General features: G+C 42.1%; 1 protein-coding gene across 1 annotated transcript in view; it reads right to left on the bottom strand.

The window, feature by feature from the left end:
• Positions 1-952: 952 nt before the first annotated feature.
• The window catches only part of LOC135202640 (uncharacterized), a 101491-nt gene continuing 81538 nt past the window's right edge, over positions 953-20905 (bottom strand). The window contains 8 exon segments of the mRNA XM_064232135.1: positions 953-1488; positions 2178-2245; positions 3131-3181; positions 4719-4832; positions 7623-7753; positions 8996-9148; positions 10058-10188; positions 11384-11540. Coding sequence (XP_064088205.1) covers positions 2214-2245; positions 3131-3181; positions 4719-4832; positions 7623-7753; positions 8996-9148; positions 10058-10188; positions 11384-11540 — 769 coding nt within the window. The 3' untranslated portion in view covers positions 953-1488; positions 2178-2213.

Below are 20905 nucleotides of genomic sequence, written 5' to 3'. Positions count from 1 at the left end.
GTCATTAAGTTCTCCACCAACAAAAATAATACATAAAGGTACCCTGTTTCTAAGCTTTTAACAGTTATCAGATCTTATAAATTTAATATAATAACTGAAAAATTTCACTTTCCACTTTTGCAATGGGGATCTGTTACTATTTAAAAAGAAAAGTAGTCCGTATTACAAATAAGTTTCGATTATACAACCAAGTTTTTTTTTCTTTTTTGTATCGTCACATTAAAAATGTTCTTCAATTTATGCTCACTGTATACATGATGGTTTGTAAAATCTGTTTACATAACATGCACATGATATAAAATTAACACAAAAGTAAAAATTTGTTACATACTACATTAAAAATTTATAAATTCTGATTTCACAAAATAAGGCTTTTGCTTTCAACAGTACCACAAGTGACCCTTTATACTTTGAATCACGTTGCTCTGTTTTTACACAAATTAATATGCAATTCACAATTCCAATAATAATTCAACAGCAACTTTTATTTTTCATATATGGCAACCCAGTTTCAAAGAACTTTTCTCCAAGATTTCAGCGTGTGATACGCTTTGAAAATAATAAATGAACACATACATTTCCTTACACCTTCCACTATGTCAATGTAACTTTATGCATGGAGATTTTTGAAATACATTGCATATTCTTGGGGTATGTACAGTACTTGATAACAAAATTAAACACCTGGTGAATTGATATTTAATCATTGTTACCTGTCTTTATAATGATATGATTGAAATGTCATTAAATAATGGAGAACAATGAGTCAAGGAATCTGCAGAGAGCTTTTCTGTATATCAAAATAGTTTACTATTTCCTAACGACAAAAAAATACTAGGCATCAGCTATTTGCTACGAGGGTCCTTACTGGTTAATATAGTGATTTTATATAGGAAAAATAGTTTCTTATTTATAGGTTATGGTTAGTTTTTACTCATGTCAAAGCTTTGTAAACCTGGAGGACGGAAGGGTATTCCCATAGGAGGTAAGGAATTAGCTATTCTATGGAAGCAAATCTATACAACCCCAAGTAATATGCATGTATACTCAAAGATTAATCCACCTATATAAAATTTTACTTGGTATAAAGTGGGTATAATACCAATTGTCATTTTATGGGTACTTGCTGGCAAAGCACTTGAGGAATTTATGAGTACTACAATGAAGATATTGCAGTTTGATATATTCAATTACACAGTTCAACAACAAAAACATAAATTACCTTTTATTGCTTCAACAACTTATGTATATCAACTATTATCCTTTGCAATAAAAACAAGATTTTAAAGCTTTGTATCTTAACATTATTTAAAGCCGATAATTGAACCATAACTTCAAGTACATATTGAATACAAAAAGAATCTAACATAAAATAAGAGAAATGCCTATAAATACTGGATTTTTACCATAGCACCAATCTGGTAATTAATGGAAGCTTGATACTGCAGGAATCAGGGTCTGTGAAACTAAAAGTTCCAAGTAGCTGCTCTGCAAAGGAGAGAAAACTGGAATTAGTTTTGTCAATTTCTGTGACACCAGTCATCACCCAATACTCTGCTTCAATTACATTAAGCTGACTGTATGTCATTGTGAACGTTGGATTCTTGAGCAGCCTACATCACAGTATGTAATTAAGACATCTGAAACAATAATTTCAAACTGAATTCATAATAATGTTGAGTAAATGTCAATTATATTAAGCTAATCCTGAGAGTAATTATAGATTCCATGACCATTTTCAAATTAAAGTACACCAGGGTACTTTTCATATAGTATTCTACTTGATATAAACTTATTGCCCAACATATATACATATAATATGCTAAAAAAAATAATGGAGAGAAAATTACACAACCTACTGCTACCATTACTATCTGTTAGGAAGACTAACTAAACCCACTCTATGCACCTAATATGATAACCTCAAAAAATTTAAATCAACAATCAACATAAAAAAAAGGCACTACAGCTCTTGCAAATGTTTTTTGAATTGCCACAGTTTCAAGAACTTTTGTTTGCAATAACTCATGGCAACTGCAGTACTATTTTCTCTAAAATGCACTTCTAAAAGCAAAAGCAATTTTTGTAAGTTAGGGAATCAATTATTCACTATAAAAAGATTATGCTGTGCATAATCCTTACATCACATTCCATACATAGTTCATACATTTGCTTACCTCTAGATCTAATATTAGTCGTGATCACTGACTGAACTAGTAGTAGTTTGAAGGTCCTTGACCAAAATCTGCAAATGACATTAATTTTAGACAAAAGAACTTAGTATTAATCATAAACATCCGGCCTCTGGCAGAGCTATATTAGCAGAGCTATATTAACATAGTTTAAGAGGGCAACCATTCAACTGTCAAAAAAAAAGGCTGGGAAAAAAGGAAGACTACAACCTTCTGTTTTATGAACACTGATGCAAATAAAGCATGCAAAAGACATCAAGGAAGCAACCATAAAAATTCCATTTGGGAAAAAGGTACTTTCCTGATGGTAATATTTTCATCACAATTATCCTAGCAAAATTTCTCCAATGAAAGAGAGAGAATGGAAATTAAATGCACCTTTATGATTGCTGTCCTTGGCAACTGCAGAGTCACTAATACTTCAGGTAGAAGGAAGAGCAGTCAGAAACTAAAATAGTGTGACACTGCTGAGGAATCGCTCTCTAAAGTAGCACTCTACTATAAAGTGTTCATTCACAGTATACTCTCTCATATAACAAATAAGTGTAAGACTATTTCTCCTTTTGGAAGGGGTAGACAAATTATTGGATGTACTCTAAACATTTAATCACGCTCAATTTCCTTGGTTATGCAATGAAGCTAGGAGGTAGTTCTTTACCCATGGGAACTAAATCTGTAGAAATAGATGGGGTTGAAAACAGAAGCAGAGGATAACAGCCCTTTACCCAAGCTCTAAAAGCCACTTAAAACTTTCAGTCACTTAGCAAATGCCATTGGGCCTGGGACCAGTCCTTACATACTTCACAAGGTACATCTGGGCCACAGACACTACACAATAAATGAAGTTCTTTTTCTATACAGTACTATACATGAAATTACTATACTGCCCAAAAGAGGTATATGGAAATTAATGGATACCTGTCGTAGTACTGACTTACCTCCACCATTTCCAAAGAACCTTTGACCCATCACTTCGTCAGCTGGATGTACTGTAAAATAAAATGCTACAATTTTAACATTTGTGATACAGGATTTTGAAAAAAGATCTCATAGAAGAAAAAAGAATTATAAGGAAAATTTAAAATCATTTTCGAAAAGCAAAATACTTATCCTTTTTTACATGAATGCAACAAATAATTTGTTCTTTATTCCAACAATTATGAAATGTTATACAAATACCTCTCTCAAAAAAATCAGAAAATGCAAACATTAATGCTAAAAACTTCAATTCCAAAGGGACCTTTCAACATAACTAAAAATTATATACATTCTATATAAATCAAGCCTCTTCCATGGAAAAGAATGGCTAGGAATGAAAAAGTACTTAACTGAAAATGAAAGACGAATAAGAATAGATACATCCAAATAATAATATACACAAGGGCACATGTAAATAAATATAATGGTTGTTTAAATTGCAACCACATTCCTAATAATTGAATTTAGGACTAACCTTAATGTGGCATAATACAACCACACAGTATCCCCTGATTCAGAATCTCCAAAGTAATAAGCAGCTTGTTGGGAGAGAGAAGCAAATAATGCTTGTAAACACTAACCTCACCAAAGAAGTGTTGTATTAACGCTAAGTAAATATGTATGACTACATCATTTCTAAACTTCTACCCAATACTTTTATAGTTCATGCAAATAAAAACAAAATGAATAATCCCTCCATGAATTCTTTCAGACTCTTCAAAATTTTGAGAGGTAAAACTAAATTATATTCATAAGATAAAATAATCATGTGAGTTATATGATTCGACTTACTATATTATCTTACAGATTTCAATGATAACTTTTTTTTTTCTTAATACTCTTTTCACTCAAGCTTCCAAATGTAAGAATTATGAACAGTACTGCACTATTATTCTAGAAATAAAGATCCATTTGAAGTATACAATGAGCATAAGCAAGTGTAAAAAAACAGATGACTGATATCAATGAAATTCCTTAAACAAGTTACTGTAATACACTATAATTCAAGTCCTATTAGACCAGGGGTTCTCAACAGGGTTATCCAGGGGTATGAGAACCACATGCTAGGGGTATGGGACTTGATTTCTAGATATTTGTATATTTTTTATTTTAATGTGTCAATTTAAACATGGGTACATTTTGTAAATAAATAACTATAAATGCTTTTGATTTTCTTTTATGTCCTATTCCTACGTATTCAAACCTGAAGTACATACACATTAATTCAAACCTGAAGTACATACATATTAAACTAAGTATATTAAGTTATATTGTCAACAAATAGGACTTGAGTGGATAAGAACTGATGTATTTAACCCCCAATAAGAGATTTTTTGTACCTCACAGGCTTAATGATAAACTACAGCAGTATAAATCTTTCTTCCTCTCTTATCTTGGTATGTAAAGTTAAAATTAATTAATATATCTAATCAACTAGAACACTTCCCTCTCATGATTACTAGAGGGCATATTCACATTGCTGCAATGCAAAACTATGCAAAGTGTATTATGTACCATACACAATTACACAGCAACGGAAGTGCTTACCTTTGCTGTCTGAAAAGATGAAAGACCCTCGTTGTGTGAGAGGATGATGTCCCGAACCGCGGGAACGTAAGGAGTCTGACTGCATGTACTTTGGACTGCTAGGCTTGTATTCTCCTTGGAAGGTGAAAACAGAAACATTTCAAAAATAGTAAACTTTAAAAGTAATTTGTATCTTTCCTAACATACAAAACTGAAGTTCTTTACAAAGGGATTTAGATCGCGAATGCGAGCTGGAATGACCATTTAGACTTGCTGACAAGGTAGTCAACTACAGACTGTCAGTCTGCACCTCACTTTGCCTCCCAACCCGGGTACCCAAGAGATGTGTGGCTGAGATGGGCCGTTAATGTAAAGAACTTTAAGGTTTGTATGTCAGAAAAAATACAAATTACTTTTAAAATTTGCTATTTGTTCCTAACTTAGAAAAACCTTTGTTTTTTACATAAGACACCTGCCCACTGGAGGGAGCAATCTGGGTACTTGGTAGGTTCACCCAACCCAGGGTACTTCCTTCCTGATCTGTTAGGAGCGAAGGGAGGGACCCTGTGCCTCTAGCATACAGCACATATGGGATGTAGCAGATGCTAGACTTCTGAAATATTAAGTCAAGCATTTGACTTAATCAGGCATTAAAAACCCAAGCTGAAGTGTTGGAGACAATAAAACTGTCTAACCTACTCTCTCCTTGCCAAGTGAAGAGGGGTACTTGTATCCCTTCATTTCCAATGAAAAGAAAGGTGCCCAATCAGATAGCTAACCTGCTCTCACATCTATTCAGCTTGTATATGTAATGGAACTCTGACTCTATGTTTATTGGAGATGAAGTTAAGTATATTGTAGTTTAATCAGACCACTGAGCTGATTAGCTCTCCTAGGGCTGGCCCAAAGGATTAGATATTTTTACATGGCTAAGAACCAATTGGTCACCTAGCAACAGGACCTACAGCTTATTGTGGGATCCGAACCACATTATATCGAGAAATTAATTTCTATCATCAGAAATAAATTCCTCTGATTCTGCGTTGGCCGATCTGAGAATTGAACTTCGGACCATCTGATTGGCAGCCGAGTGCGAAAACCACTCATCCAACAAGGAACTGCTATTGGAGATGAAGTGAAGCAAAAGAGAGGGGAAGGAGACAGCAAACAAAAAAAATCTTTTAAGCATATATGCATAAGGCAAAAATTTTTTTTTCAAAGTATATGTAAGGGTTATCACTCCAATGACAGGTTAGTGAGACCTGGGATAGTGACCTCAGACACCTTACCATAGGCTGGGTGTGAAGAGGTTCAATGAATTAGCTAAACTAACACTGACAGAGTCAGAGTTTGGGAATAAGCCTCACAAACAATAAACTAAGGTTCGACAGATCTAAATTGATAGATTGTTTACTTCCTTGAGAAAACCCCTGTTGCCAGCTCTCTCTTAACCTTTAAATTGTCCCCTTCTTAAGTCCTCAGTCATCTCCCAGCAAGGCAATATTTGGGACAGTACCTAATGAAACTGACCGTATAAATTCTAATCCGTAAACTCTATCCTCATTCTATTTGGTTATTACTTTTGAGACTATTTATTGTTACATTTGTTATAACTTATACCCTTAAATTTGGATAACAATCAGTAATTACCATTCAGTATGTATGTCCTATGACATTTTCTTATAATCTTGCCAGTAGATTACTTCTATTTATTCTTTTTTATTATTTGAATATTCTGTCTGCCATACTATCCATTTCCTAAACAAATTTGTAATATTTTGCATTTCATTGCTCTTCATTTTAGGTTTCCCCCCTCATTTTTATTCATCAAGTTATGATTTACTTGAATTTAATTTCCTTTTCGCTCACGGTCTGGACCATGTTATAACTCATAAATCTAATGAGTGTAACAATTTTTACTTTTTATAAGGTTGTTGCACATAAACTCATCATTGGGAGAGAAATAATTCATTTAGAATAATTATCACAGGAATTGTAATAATATGATTCTATACAAAATGTACATTATGAAGAATCTTCGTTGTCAGGTGATCTTAGTTCAATAACAGACATCCTTTGCAGTATTGCCTGTTTGCAAGTTTTCGGAATGCCTAACTGCATTTGCCCGTTTCACAGCGTGCTTTCTGTAGGCATGAATTAATTTCCCTACTGACTACTGTTCTCGGTAACCTAAAGCAAGAAGTCATTCTTTTTGGCACAAGTTCTCAGCTAGACCGGGCGGTGGGGCTTATCCAAAGGGTAGCTTAAGAGGTAATTCCTGTAAACTTCATGGTTTAATAGGCTTGGCCCACCTGCATATCGCCTGTCAAAGGTAACAGGAAAAGTGGCAGCGTCTTTCGAAACAGCTGTCACACTTATAATTGTGATTTCTCATTTTATTTACAAATAAAATTATAATCACAATATGTGAATACTTAAGTTCAGCAAAACATGCTAAAAAACTTTAAACTACCAATATATTGATTTATGTGTTATAAAGTAAGGTATTAAAAACTGGATACTGGTAGATGTGGCAACAGGGTTCTTACCCAAAGAAGAAAACAATCTCTCAGTTTAGATCTGTCAAACTATAGCTACAGAATCAGTAATGAAAACTCATAAACTATATTTCCATCATTAATGAAGGGTTTTGCACCACAATTTTCATATTAGTATGACAGATTCCTTCATTATTTGAGTTAACATTTTTATTGCAATGGCTTATTTCCCTATGAAAGCTTTCCATCAGCTAACATAAAATATTTGTTGTTGACAAGTTACCACGTGAGTTTTTTCTACATGACACAGCTTCTTTATATATATATAAAAAAAAATTCTACATTCCAACCCAATAATATAAAAATTTCCACAAACATAAATAAAATTGACATCAAAGAAAAGGCTTTCACCTGACCAAGCTCTTACCTCTTCGTACTCTCTCTGTCAACTGCAGCAAGAAGGCTCGATCCTTAACTTCCAGCTCTACCTGCTGACGCAACACCTGAATCATTTCAGCTCGCCCATCAGCCATACTCTTGGCGCAATATACCAAAATCCTGAAAATCAAACATTTTAATGTACCGCAACCCCTACTAAAAGCTCCATGGGATGAAGATAAAAGTGGGATGAAGATGAAGTGTTATATAATGGAAATTTAACAGTGCACCAGGCTACCATGGAATCCCAGCCAACCTTGCTCAGGTGAAGCAAGCATTCATGAAGCAAACAAAACCTATCACAGAAGAAAAACAATATAGAATGCAGTATAAATTAAATCCAGTAAAAAATATTCTGGAATTGCACTGGGTAATTCTTAATCTAAAGCATTCTGTATATTATCTTTACAAATGGATCTCCACGCCTATCACTTGCAGTGTAGACTGGACACTAAAAGGATTTTCTGCGGTGTCATTTAAAATATATCAAACTAAACCCCCATGGCTTCTTATATTTATGTTATATATAGGGAATGATGGGATGTATACTCTCATGGGCTGGGACATGTACGTACATATTAACAATCATAATCTCCTGCAAAGCTATACATAAAGGAGATACATCTGATATGAGCACCCTTAGTTCTTCCCATTTAGCTCTTAATCCCTGACAGTTCCACCGTTGAAAAATAAATGAATGCTATTTTGCTTTCCAAGCTGTTAAACTAGAGACCCTTTTAAGTGCTTTAAGTTTACTGCCTTGCTCCTACTTTTTTCTAAGAGACTTAGTTTATGATAGCTTTTCATTTTAAATTCAATAGTGTGCTGCTTCCATGGAGGAGATACCTGCCGCAGATGGCACAGCCTCCTAAGAATCATGGGCAAGATTCATTCCAAAAAAAGTACATAATTGCTCATAAATATTAAGAAAGTATCATCGTGTTAATATAATTCAATTCTCCGCCACTGGCACAGTGATGGCTGATTTCCCCCAATACCCTATCCAAATATGATAGCACCAAAATCCCCACCGAGGTAAAATATAAATATGAAGATTTGGCCATCAAAAACAGCAAAAAAGTTTTAGACACTGACAATATAAATATATCTATATTCGTACACACAGAATTCCTTTATACAGATTATTATATGGTATTCTCATACAGAATTATTTCATAAAGTATCACCTGGAGTTCTAAAATATCTTTTCTATTCCACATTCTGCACAAAAATATATTTCTGGTTCACAATTCAGTTTACTCTTGTGAAGAGTAACACTGCAACAGGAAACTAGTACTTTTATTGCTATTAATCAACTTTTGTGTCAATTTACATACTAAATAGTATTGGTACGGTACATACCCGAGAAGGCCAAGTATCCCAGCCACAACACCTGGCTGTAAGATCCAGCTGATTACACTAAGGATGGTTCCTTGATTTTTTGTCAATGCCCAAACAAAGTCAACATAGTGTGTGTAGCCTTGGAAAGGGCCACAAGCAACTGAGCTATAACCTCTGAAAATACAATAAAGCATGTGAATTCAATTATGAAAATAGATACCACTTCACTGAAATGACAAACTTTTAATCAATTTGTATTTTTCATACCTAACAAACCTTAGGTCTTAATAGAATAACCTAATACTGCCAACTGGAAACTGGTCAAAAAATCAAAGATTGTAAAGCAAGGAATCAGTAGTAAGTAAATCAAACATTGATACTGTACTGCATGTAATTTTCAAATACCACACATTTATAAAAAAAGCAATACATTTCTACCATTTTACAACCAGATACGATGATAATCAATACACTGACATGCCTTTACATCAACAATAAATACACATATAACTTTTTTTTAAAAACCACTGTTCCTGCTTATATACAGTTGACCTTGCTTTAGTTGCATATTTTTTTTTGCAAAACAATATTCACTAATTAGTACAGTACATATTTTTATGTTAGTAATTTCATGACTAAATACTAAATACATTTTCATGATGATTTACTAATTTTCAAATATTAATATAAATGTAATCACAGCAAAATATCAATAAAATTCATTTTTTTCAATGCATATTTAAATATCTAGGTACAGTACTTAACTCTACTTGTGAATTCCTAAGTTTCCCCTAAGCATCGTAAAATGAAAATGGTACATCATGGATACTGTATGAGAGAAACTGGCTGTCTCAATATACGGGAACTTGATTAATTTTCACTCATAGTTGTAAGCCATCTATTTTTAAGGGTATCATGTAAGATGACTTTGAAATGATAAAGGCATTTTTAAATGGTGGGGGTTCCAACTTATCCCGGATTTTCGGTATTCGCAGGTGGTTGTGGTCCCTATCTCCCATGAATACCAGGGTCAATTGTACAGACATCCAAAATTCTTAACACTGAGGTGAAAGACTGCATTACCTGATCAGAATGAAGCCATAAGCCAAGAAGTTAAGGATGAGAGACACCAATGTGAGTGCAAAAAAGACTGTCTCCGTTTGAGCTGCTCTCCATGGTCTCTCATCAGCTCTCATGAAAGACAAGATGATGAACTGCAAAGATTAAATCTAGTCACACAAAGAAAGGATAAAACATAATTCAATTTTATGCTCAGTTATCATCTGCTTCTCATACATCTATGTAACAATCCACTTTCACTAACAGAATACAATTACTGTACTAGTAAATTTCTACTACATACTATGTATCAGCTTCATTTCTAATAAGTGGAAACTTTACTACACCCAGTGTTGCATCATAGGCATACTGATCAATCTTGTTTTCCAGGCCAACAACCATATCACTTGTATACACCAAAAATATCAGCGGACCAAGAACCCTACCCTATGGAAATCCACACACAATAGGTCTTGGTTCACTAGAGACCCCATCAACAGCAACCCACTGCTGCCTACTTGTAAGAAAATCTTGCAGTAATCCTAAAACATATACACCCAGTCCAAGATTCTGAGGTCTATAAATAAGTGCCTTATGATTTTCTAAATCAAGAGCAGTAGTGAACTCAAATTTAATTAGAATCAACAATCAAGTCTTATCAAAGTTCTCTTGAAAATGACATGTTGGATCTAAAAGAGCTATGCAGGTTCCTAACTGCTCCCTATGCGTACTGACTATTAGTTAACAATCCTTTTGATTCCACATAGTTGTATAGTGAATTACAAATAAGTTTTTTAGCAATTTTGGAGAGCTCAGAGATTACAGGAAATGGTTCTTTAGTTACTGCAGTCTCCAGATATGCCATTCTCAAGAACAGGCACTTATTACTAAGCTTGCGCTCATCTGCAAAGATACTATGTTGACCTGAAAATCTATAGTAGAATCTAATAATCTTCAATCTACTAATCTTGGGAGACAACACACTAGGAACATTTTTAAAAATCAATGGGAAGAAACCATAAGGATTTTCTACACCCCAGCTAAGAAGATTATCAAGAATTTTCTTAATAACTCTGCAGTGAAATGCATGCAATACCTATTGGCCCTAAATCCAATCTAATTTAACAGTTATGACTGAATGAAAAGTGACTAATCCTTGAGGCAGTATCTTCAAGTAAATTTGTAATTCTGTAAGCTGTCTCTCTATTACTGAGTTTCAACAACTGAACTGCTTTTCACATAAAGTATATTCCAATACAAGATGAAGGTTTGTATCCTAGTAAAAGCAAGAATTTTTACATACATAATATTTATAGATACATAAAATAGTAGTTAACAGGTTATGCTTACCTTTTGTATATAAAATGTGATGCCCATTTTCAGCAGCACAATAAGTGGTGTTAGAGGGCAAAAAAAGAGACCAGCCCAAAGAAGAGTCTGATTGTAAATGAGATGCAGGGTGTTACGGCTGATGTTGAATTCAAGCAAATATTGTTGCGTTTTTCCTCTGTAATGCATATAAATGATATCAAGATTCTTGAAGAAATATGACCAATAATGAAAGGTTTTTGTTAAATAATAGTGTAAATAAACTACTATAAGAAGTTGAATCGTAGTTGCTAATAATAATATCAATGATACAATACAACAGATCGACCAAATACTGCTCCTCCTGATGGAATCACAGTAGTATTCTTAGATTACTAACTGGCCTAGCTCAAGCTGACAGTATTCATTTCTCATTTCAAGAAAGGTTTATATACTTCATAGGAACAAAAAAACATTTTCCATACTTCATAGGAACAAAAAACATTTTCCAGTATCCATAGATAACAATGGGGTCAAGACTAAGGCCTAGTTGGGCCCTTGAGAAGCATCATCAAGGTCACAAAGATCCCCCTACAAGTGGGGTACTTCAGGACACTGTAAATAGACTGCTTGCCACTAGGCTTCAGTATTCTTGCATATACAGTACTAATACAACTATTTAGACATGAATAAACATATCAGAGGGAGCCAAGATTATGTTCAGTTCCAAAATTCTATACTAAAAATAAGTCTTGAAACATGATCTTTCAAATGAGGAGCTGTAGTTCCAAAAATCCATACTACAAGTATAATAGTCTTGAAAAATCATGATCTTTCATATGAAAAGCCAACTTCATTAAAAAATAACTGTGGCAAGCTATTAGCTATCATAATTTTTTTTGCACCCTTTCCCCCCAGGTGGCGGGATGGTGTAAGGTGGTTATTATTTCTAAATGAGAAACTGTCAAGTGATCCATATTTCATTTTTGTGTGTGTAACAATACCTGCCATCTACAGTTACTGAACTTCAAGTTTAGATTTCACATCTTTCAGCCTGCAGCCAACCTCAGTCTTCACTGGCCCATGTTAAATGTGCAAAATGAAGGTACAGCACCTTGGTTCAACTTTTAGAATAGTATCTAACATCCATAAGTGGAGATTTCCCATTATTTTTGCCAGTACAGGTATAACAGTCACACTTCTACACTCACAGGGCTTGCCTGTAGGATTTTTACTAAAACAAAAGGTAACAATTAGAGCAAAGAAAAGTTATGGAATTGGAACAGCTATGTATGAAAAGTACAAGGCAGAAATAAGTGCAGCTAGAGAAATGAGGGGACTATGAAGAGTGTCTTTAGCAGTTCTAAAGTGAGTTACATGAAAAAGTACACTGTAAACTCGAAATGATTAACTTATCATTAATTAACCCTTAAACGTCGAGCCGGTATTTCCGAAAGTGTCTCCCGTATACCGGTGGCATTCGCGAGTGAGCGCCGAAGCGAAGTTTTTTTTTTTAAATCACAGCACGCTTAATTTTCAAGATTAAGAGTTCAATTTTGGCTCTTTTTTTGTCATTGCCTGAAGATTAGTATGCAACCATCAGAAATGAAAAAAAATATCATTATCATATATAAATATTGGAATATATGACAGCGCAAAAAAAAATTTCATATACAATTGTATACAAATCGCGCTCTGAGCAAAACGGTTAAAGCTAATGAGTTAATTGTTTTTTTGTTGTATTGTAAACTAAATTGCAATGATTTTGGTATATAACAAATCGTAAAACGATCAAAGCAACACAGAGAAAATATTATCACAATATGATGCATGAATTCGTAACATGAGGACGTAAAAAAAAGTTTTAAAAAATTCACCATAAATCAAAATATTGTGCTAGAGACTTCCAGTTTGTTGCAAAATGAAGGTAATTAATTGAATATTACTAGACTGTAAGGGTTGTAGCTTACAATTGCAGTTTTTGACCATTTCGGTCGAGTTAAAGTTGACCAAAGGTCGAATTTTTTCTATTTATCGTTATATGAAAATATTTCAAAACTGATAAAAGCTACAACCATGGGTTGTTTTTAGATGTATTCTACATAAAATTGCGCACATTTTCATATATAAAACTTTATGTAACGGCTAATATAAAATGGTGTAAACATTATGAGAAGCGGACGAAAAAATTCATTATTTTTTCAGAAGAGTTACCGCGTGGATGTAAAGAAAAAGTTTTTTCATAAATTCACCATTAATTGAAATATTGTGCTAGAGACTTCCAATTTGTTGCAAAATAAAGGTAAATTATTGAATATTACTAGAATGTAATAGTTTTAGCTTACAATTGCGTTTTTTTACCATTTCGGTCGAGTTAAAGTTGACCGAAGGTTGAAATTTTGGCACTTATCTTTATTTATATGAAAACAATTAAAATGACAATTTGTCTAAAATTGCATTTTTCCTAACTATACAAACCTGAGGTCCTTTTACAATAGGAAGATACTAGCGGCAGCTGGATAGGTCGTAAGCTTTCGAACAAGGGGTTCGGTAGTTAACTGCTTGTCCGACAGGCGCGCGCGCGCGACTGGGAGGTCAACAAATCACTTTTGCTTTGGCCCAAGCAAAAACTGCCAGAGTGAGGGGTGGCATGAGGTGGGGCTATGTGTAAAAGGCCCTCAGGGTTTGTATAGTTAGGAAAAATGCAATTTTAGACAAATTGTCATTTGTTCCGACACGGCATACAAACCTTCGGTCCTTTTACAATAGGAAGACTCACTTCTTGGTGGGTGGAATCTGAGTCTTTTGTGAACAGACTGGTGTTCGCCCTACCTTGGAAGCTTCCCTGGTCGTAAGAGCGAGGGAGGGATCCAAGCCTCTGTCCGATTGATCGGGGTGTGCACCGCAGGATCAATGGTCAGACCTCTGGACCGAGTACTAAGAGAGGGGGCATGCGCATCTCTTAGTACCAGCAATGCAAGAACTTGTTCCTGTACAGGAGCAAATATAAAGTCATGGGTTTGACTCTTGTAGGCATCCACTTCCCCCCCTTGCAGAAGGACAAGTGGTGGATATTCTGCTCCTATCCCTAGTGAAAGGGATAGGATGGGGCTCTGTCATATAGCTCACCTGCATCTCGTCCTCATCCAGCGTAGTGACGACCATGGCCCTCTGCCCACAGGTAGAGGGGAAGGAAGGGCAGATGGGAAGAGAGAGCCAGTCACTCACTCACTCACACATCCATCCACACAGTCACACCAGGACGGGCCGATTGCTGTTCAGCCTGCGAGGGTCTGGGTTAGCTACACAACTTGTTGAGCAGCCACCACGGGTCCCAAGGAAAAGGGTATCCAAGGACCTGTGGGCAATATCCCGAAGGTAGAAGGACGTAAAGGTCGTCTGGTTAGACCAGACCCCTGCCTTCAGGACCTGCGCCACGGAGAAGTTCTTGCGAAACGCCAACGAGGGGCCAACCTACTTCTGACTTCGTGAGCTCTCGGACGGGACGTACGGATGTCGTCACTACCATCAGCCTCATACGCTCCTCCGATGACCTCACGCAGCCAGAATGAAAGAGTGTTTTCTTGGATTACTTCTTCTTGGTGACCCCGGTGCTAACGAAGAGGCGTCGACACTCAGGCCTGAGGTGACGAGTTCTCTTCAGATAGCGCCGTAGCGCCCTCACAGGACAAAGCAGCATCTCATCCGCATCATTATTTCGGTGAAGTCCAATAGGGAGGGAAATCGTGAATGACTCGAACCTGTCATCAGGACTGACGGTTTCTGAGTCTTCGCAACGAAGTTCGGGACGAAATCGAGCGTCACGGATCCCCATCCCTGGAGTGTCGACATCATAGGAAAGACCATGAAGTTCCCCTACTCTCTTCGCCGATGCAAGGGCCAGCAAGAAGAGGGTCTTGAGGGTCAGATCCCTGTCTGACGATCTCGGAGTGGCTCGAACGGTGTTCGAGTCAGACTCCTAAGGACGAGAGTCACGTCCCACGCAGGGGGCCTGAGTTCCCTGGGTGGGCAAGACCTCTCGAACTCGCTCCTCATCAGCAAGGAGATCTCGAACGAGTTCGAGATGTCCAACCCCCTCAGTTTCAGGACGAGCGCCAAGGCGGCTCTGTATCCTTTCACTGTGGGGACTGATAGGAGCTTCTCTCGGCGAAGAAAAACGAGGAAATCCGCTACCTGCTAAGAGTGCTCTGAGAGGAGATAGACCCCGTCTACGACACCAACCACAGAAGACGGCCCACTTCCCCTGGTACACAGCTGCAGAGGACTGACGGACGTTTCCAGCCATCTCTGTTGCTGCGCTACGAGAAAAGCCTCTCGTTCGCAAGAGATGGTGGATAACAGCCAGCCGTGAAGACGTAGGGACTGGACTGCTCGGTCGGTTTACCGCTCGACGTGTGGCTGGGCGAGAAGGTTGTGCCAAGGGGGAATCTCTCTCGGTTCTCCTGCGAGAAGAGCCAGCAGGTCCGGATACCAAATGGCCTGTGGCCATTTGGGAGCCACCAGGATCATCCTGAGATTCGGGGTGACCAGTGCTCGACTGATCACCTTGCGAATCAGGCTGAACGGGGGAAAGGCATAGGCGAAGAGGTTGTCCCACGGGTGTTGAAGAGCGTCCTCTGCAGCTGCCATGGGTCCGGCACGGCCGAGAAGAACACCTGGAGCTTCCTGTTGTGCCGGGTGGCGAACAGATCCACGACTGGTCGCCCCCACAGGTCGAAGAGCCTTTCCGCCACGTCCTGGTGTAGAGGACCATCGGTCCCTATCACCTGATCCCGACGGCTGAGCGTGTCTGCTACTACATTCCTCTTCCCTGGAATGTTAGCGTTGCCGACAGCTCTATTGAGTGTGCCTGAGCCCACTCGTGCACCTGCCGTGTCAACTGGTACAACGGGAGGGACACTAGGCCCCCTGTTTGTTGACGTAAGCCACCACCGTGGTGTTGTCGCACATCAACACCACTGAGTGTCTCTCAAGCGGGTTCCTGAAACTCTTGACAGCGAGGAACGCTGCCTTGATGTTCAGTACATTGATGTGAAGGTGCTTGTCGTTCTCGTCCCACACTCCTGAAGTCAGCAACTCCTCCAGGTGTGTGCGCCCCATCCCTCGGTCGATGCGTCTGAGAAACAGCTGCATGTCCGGGGGGGGAGTGCGCAGAGGACTCCTCTTAAGAGGTTCCTGTCGTCGAGCCACCAGGCTAGGTCCTGCCTCACCTCCTGTGTCAGTGACACCTGGAAAGCTTGGGGGATCCGTCGCCTGTGACCAACTTCTCCTTTAGTCTCCACTGAAGAGACCGCAGGTGAAGACGCCCGTGAGGGACAACTTCTCGAGTGACGACAGGTGTCCGATCACGACTTGCCATCGCTGAGCTACCTGTTCATGCCGAGACAGGAACTGGTTGGCTGCCTCCCCTGAATTCGCTGATACGCCGAGTTCTGCGGGGTAAGACTCGCCCACCCTGCTACCGTGTCGGATCAGCATACCCAGGTACATTCATCCTATGCTTGGGTTCGAGATCGGACTTCTCGAAGTTCACAACGATCCCCAGATCGCGACAGAACTCGAGCAGCCGATCCACCCTGTCCTGTAGCAACTGCGAGCGGGAGCTCGCCAGGACTAACCAATCGTCGAGATACCTCATCAGACGTATCCCGTCCGCGAATGGGCCCAAGCAGACACCAGAGTGAACACTCGCATGAACACCTGTGGGGCGGTTTGAGAGACCGAAGCACAGTGCCCTGAACTGGTACACACGTCCCGTCGAGGATGAAGCGGAGGTACTTTCTGGAGGACTGATGAATGGGTATTTGGAAATACGCATCCTTCAAGTCCACTGAAAGCATGAAATCGTTCTCCCTGATGGAGTCGAGCACTGAGCGTGCCGTCTCCATCGTGAACCGGGTCTGGCGAAAACAAAACCGGTTCAGGGGAGAGAGATCTATCACCGGGCGCCAGCCTCCCGTAGACTTTTCCACCAGGAAGAGTCGACTGTAAAAGCCCGGTGACTGATCCGTAACGATCTCTACAGCTCTCTTGCTCAGCATGGTCTTGATCTCCTGTCTGGAGTGCTACGTCCTTCGGTGACCCCCCCGGGGACGTACGACTGCTGTTGGACCGGGTTGGAGGTGAGGGTGGCCGAGATTCGAAGGGTAATAGATATCCCGACCCGAAGGACATCTACAATCCATGGTCTCGTGGCGCCGTAGCGCTGCCAAGTTGCCCATGGCTGCCGCAGGCACCCCCACTTCCGGCAGCAGGTGGGGAGGGGGAACGCCGTCCCTAGCGTTTCCCCCCTTTCTTCGACTTCTTCCCAGAGCCTCCACGGGATGAGGAGGGCTGGGAGGAGGGCTGGTTACGGCCCCCCTTGCCAGAAGTCGAAGAAGACAGAGTCATTCCTCGGGGCTTCGACGCAGCAACCGTCTTAGCAGCCGAGGAAGCGCTAGCCGAGCTCTTAGACTTGGCCGCAGTCCGAGGCTGCCCAGAAGCCTTCGAGACTGCCTGGTGAACTAGACGGTCACTGTCATCAGTGCGCCGTCTGTCCACCGCAGCGTCCACCATCTCTCCTGGGAAGAGAGACGTGGAACTCCGTAGAGGTCCGTTTCGAAGTCCCAATGCCGCTTCAACCGCCCGGGCCGCCCTGGAGACCCGAGTAAGGACAGCGTCCCTTCGTCGGAGAACCAGGTTGGCCCACAGGTTCACCGTCTGGTGGGCAAGGAAAGAGATGGCTCTTCCCCCAGACTGGCAAATTCTCCTGAAGGCCGAGTCATCTTCGGGAGAAATTCCCCCGGAGTTGGCTGCGCGACCTTAGATACTGTGAGGGACCACAGATCTAGCCAGGAGACGGCTGGAAAGCTGCCATGGCGGTAGATTCCAGGCCTCGTGCCTCTTGCTGCGAGAACCACAGGTTCTCGGACAGGAGTGTTGCAGAGACACACCCGGAGTCAGCCTCGCTAACTCCGGGTTCACCTGTTTGGGCGGCATGGATCCTCAGATGGCACGTAAAACCGCCGCTGTCGTAGCAGAGGGTTGGTGGAAGTAGCTTGCTAGACCTGCCAGACTTCAGCGAACCGTCCTGTCCAGAGACAAGCGATTCAACTTGGTCCAGCACTGAGTCAGCCAGCTCTGACCGCGGCAAAACCCACCGTCGGTCTGGGTTCCCTCTTCGGGCCCCAGAACGACTCGAGCCGGGACGTGGGCTCGGATGGTGGGAGCGGCGATCCTTCCCCGAGGTCGTTGTGCTGACGAATCAGCGCAATAACCTCGGCAAAGTTCCTCTGGATCTCAGGAGTGACTGCATCCTGTGGAGTCGGACCGTCCAGTCCCTCAAACAGGAGCACCTCCCGAGACCCTCCTCCCTCAAGGAGAGGAGCAGCGACAGCCCCCTCTCGGTCTCCTCCAACCACCTGTGCGTAAGACCTGGCTGGTCCGAGAACCGAGCCTGGTACGTACGACGACGTGGCGGGATCCTGAAGGGCGCACCCTTCACGATCACTCCTCAATACCTCGCCCCTCCCGGTGTAGCCCGAGGAGGTTGAAGGTATGGGAGAGGCAGACCTGACGCTCTCTCCTCGCTCGCTGGCAGAACCAGCGGGCTTGGAGGACTGCAGGCGATCGTCAACCCGCGGTGGCGATCGAGCTGCAGACCTAGTCGAGCCGTCTCGCTGTGGAGAACGGCTGGACCGAGAACAGTGGCCCCGGTCTCGTGTGTCAGAGGAGCTGGTGCTGGTTGCCGTACCCGATCGCTCTCTGTGAGAGCGACGGTCAGGCGACCGGCGAGCTCCACTGTCACGGTGAGACCGTGCGTGTCCTCACTGGTGCGTCAGTTCGCTGGTACCAGCCGTGGCTGGTGCCGCGAACGGGTTGGGGGACCTCTTCCCAGGCCTCAGCCCGTGGCCGGTCATGGGAACCCTCACGTCCGCCCGGGTAGCCAGCTGCTCCGCAGAGAGCGAGAGCTGGTGGTCTGGTGAGAGTCGCGTGAGCGACTGTCACCAGTCTTCCGCTCCGTGCCGTGAACCGGACGCTGAGCGGACTCAGAGGTCTGGTTCCTGGCTGCACGGTCGCTGGTAGGCGACCGTACACTCGGTACCTCTCGCGAACGAGCGGCCGAGACGGATCCTGCTGCTGTGGCCGAACCACTGACAGCAGGTGAGGAAGTGCCGGTGTTAGCCGGCACCCCTCTGGTCCCCGTAGTCTTCTTCCTTGCGGGAGAAGAGACGGGTCCTGACTCCCGAAGGAGCAGGGGCGACCAGCGGAAGAACCCCCCGTCTCACCAGAGCGAGACGGGCCCTTAGAAGCTCCCGAAGAAAGAATTACTTAGGGGGGGGGGAGGCGACCTTCTTCTTCTTAGGCGGGGGAGCCTTAGAGGAAGAAGGGGAAGAGGCGGCAGACGACGACGACGAAGAAGACGATGAAGACGACGACGACACCTTCCTCCTCTTCTTCTTCTTCTTCGTCAACCTCCTCAGGACCGATGTCAGGTCTGTCATCCAGGACGGAGCCGGGGCTGCTGTTGCCGAAGCGACAGGGCCCGGACGTACCTGTCCGAACAGACCAGCATCGGGAGCAGCGGCGCCAGGAACGGGAACAACATCAGCAGGTGCGGCATCACAGGAACGGCAGCAGACACGGCAGGATCAGGAACAGGAACAGCAGCGGTGGTCACGGCAGGTACGGCAGATACAGCTGGTCGAGCCAGCGGCACAGACGTCATCGGGGTACCGGTGGGAGGTCCAGGGGCGAGCTCTTCGGACACATGAAGTCGGTCGCGGCAGCACGGCAAAACCCAGGTGGCGGCATCACACTCCCCCGAGTTACGGCGACTGGCCCCCTGCACTGCACCGAGTGTTGTTGGTGTTACAGAGGAACCGCGTGCTGGGTTGTACAACGTCAAGGTTGAGGAGGTGACTGCGTAGCCAGGTGTTTGTCAGGGTCGTGGTGGCGGTGGTTTTGACCGTAGCGTGCGTAACCGCCACGGAGCCAGCGAGATGATAGAGCAGCCCTGGACACTCGGCACGCCCTGCAGTCCCAACGACGCCCACACCTGTCCGAGGTCATCCCTCACGGCAACCGCACCTGAGGAGGCAAAAGTCGGGTGATTAGGAGGATCCTCTACCCGCTCGCGCGAAGACGAGCGGATAGAGGACCCAGAGTACAACTCTACGTCGGGGTATCTAGCGCCCTCCTCCACACTCGACACATCGGGAGAGGAGAAGGACCTAGACACCCCCCCCGAAGGGGAAGGCGCGAGACGTGGAAGTTGAGCGGGCGGCAGGAAAGAAGACGAAGTGGTCCGTCCACCAAAGGAGTCGCGGGAGAGCTTTCCGACGACTCCTTTGCAGGCCTTCGCTTCTTCCTGCCCTATACAATGTCCACTGCGCCTCCGACCAGTCCATACAAACATCACAGGGCTCGGCCCGGGTGCATTCGCGCCCCCGGCACCGAGCACACAAAACATGAGGGTCTATCTCGGGGAAAGATCTGAATTTCCCACATTTGCGCCCTTCGGTACCCGGGCAAAGTCTCCTTGGGGTAGCGAGGCGCGGAGAT

Source organism: Macrobrachium nipponense, chromosome 33 (genome assembly GCF_015104395.2).
Source record: "Macrobrachium nipponense isolate FS-2020 chromosome 33, ASM1510439v2, whole genome shotgun sequence".
Taxonomy (NCBI): Eukaryota; Metazoa; Arthropoda; class Malacostraca; order Decapoda; family Palaemonidae; genus Macrobrachium; species Macrobrachium nipponense.
The sequence above is the reverse complement of the archived record's forward strand: the minus strand, read 5'-3'. Positions and strand labels throughout refer to the sequence as shown.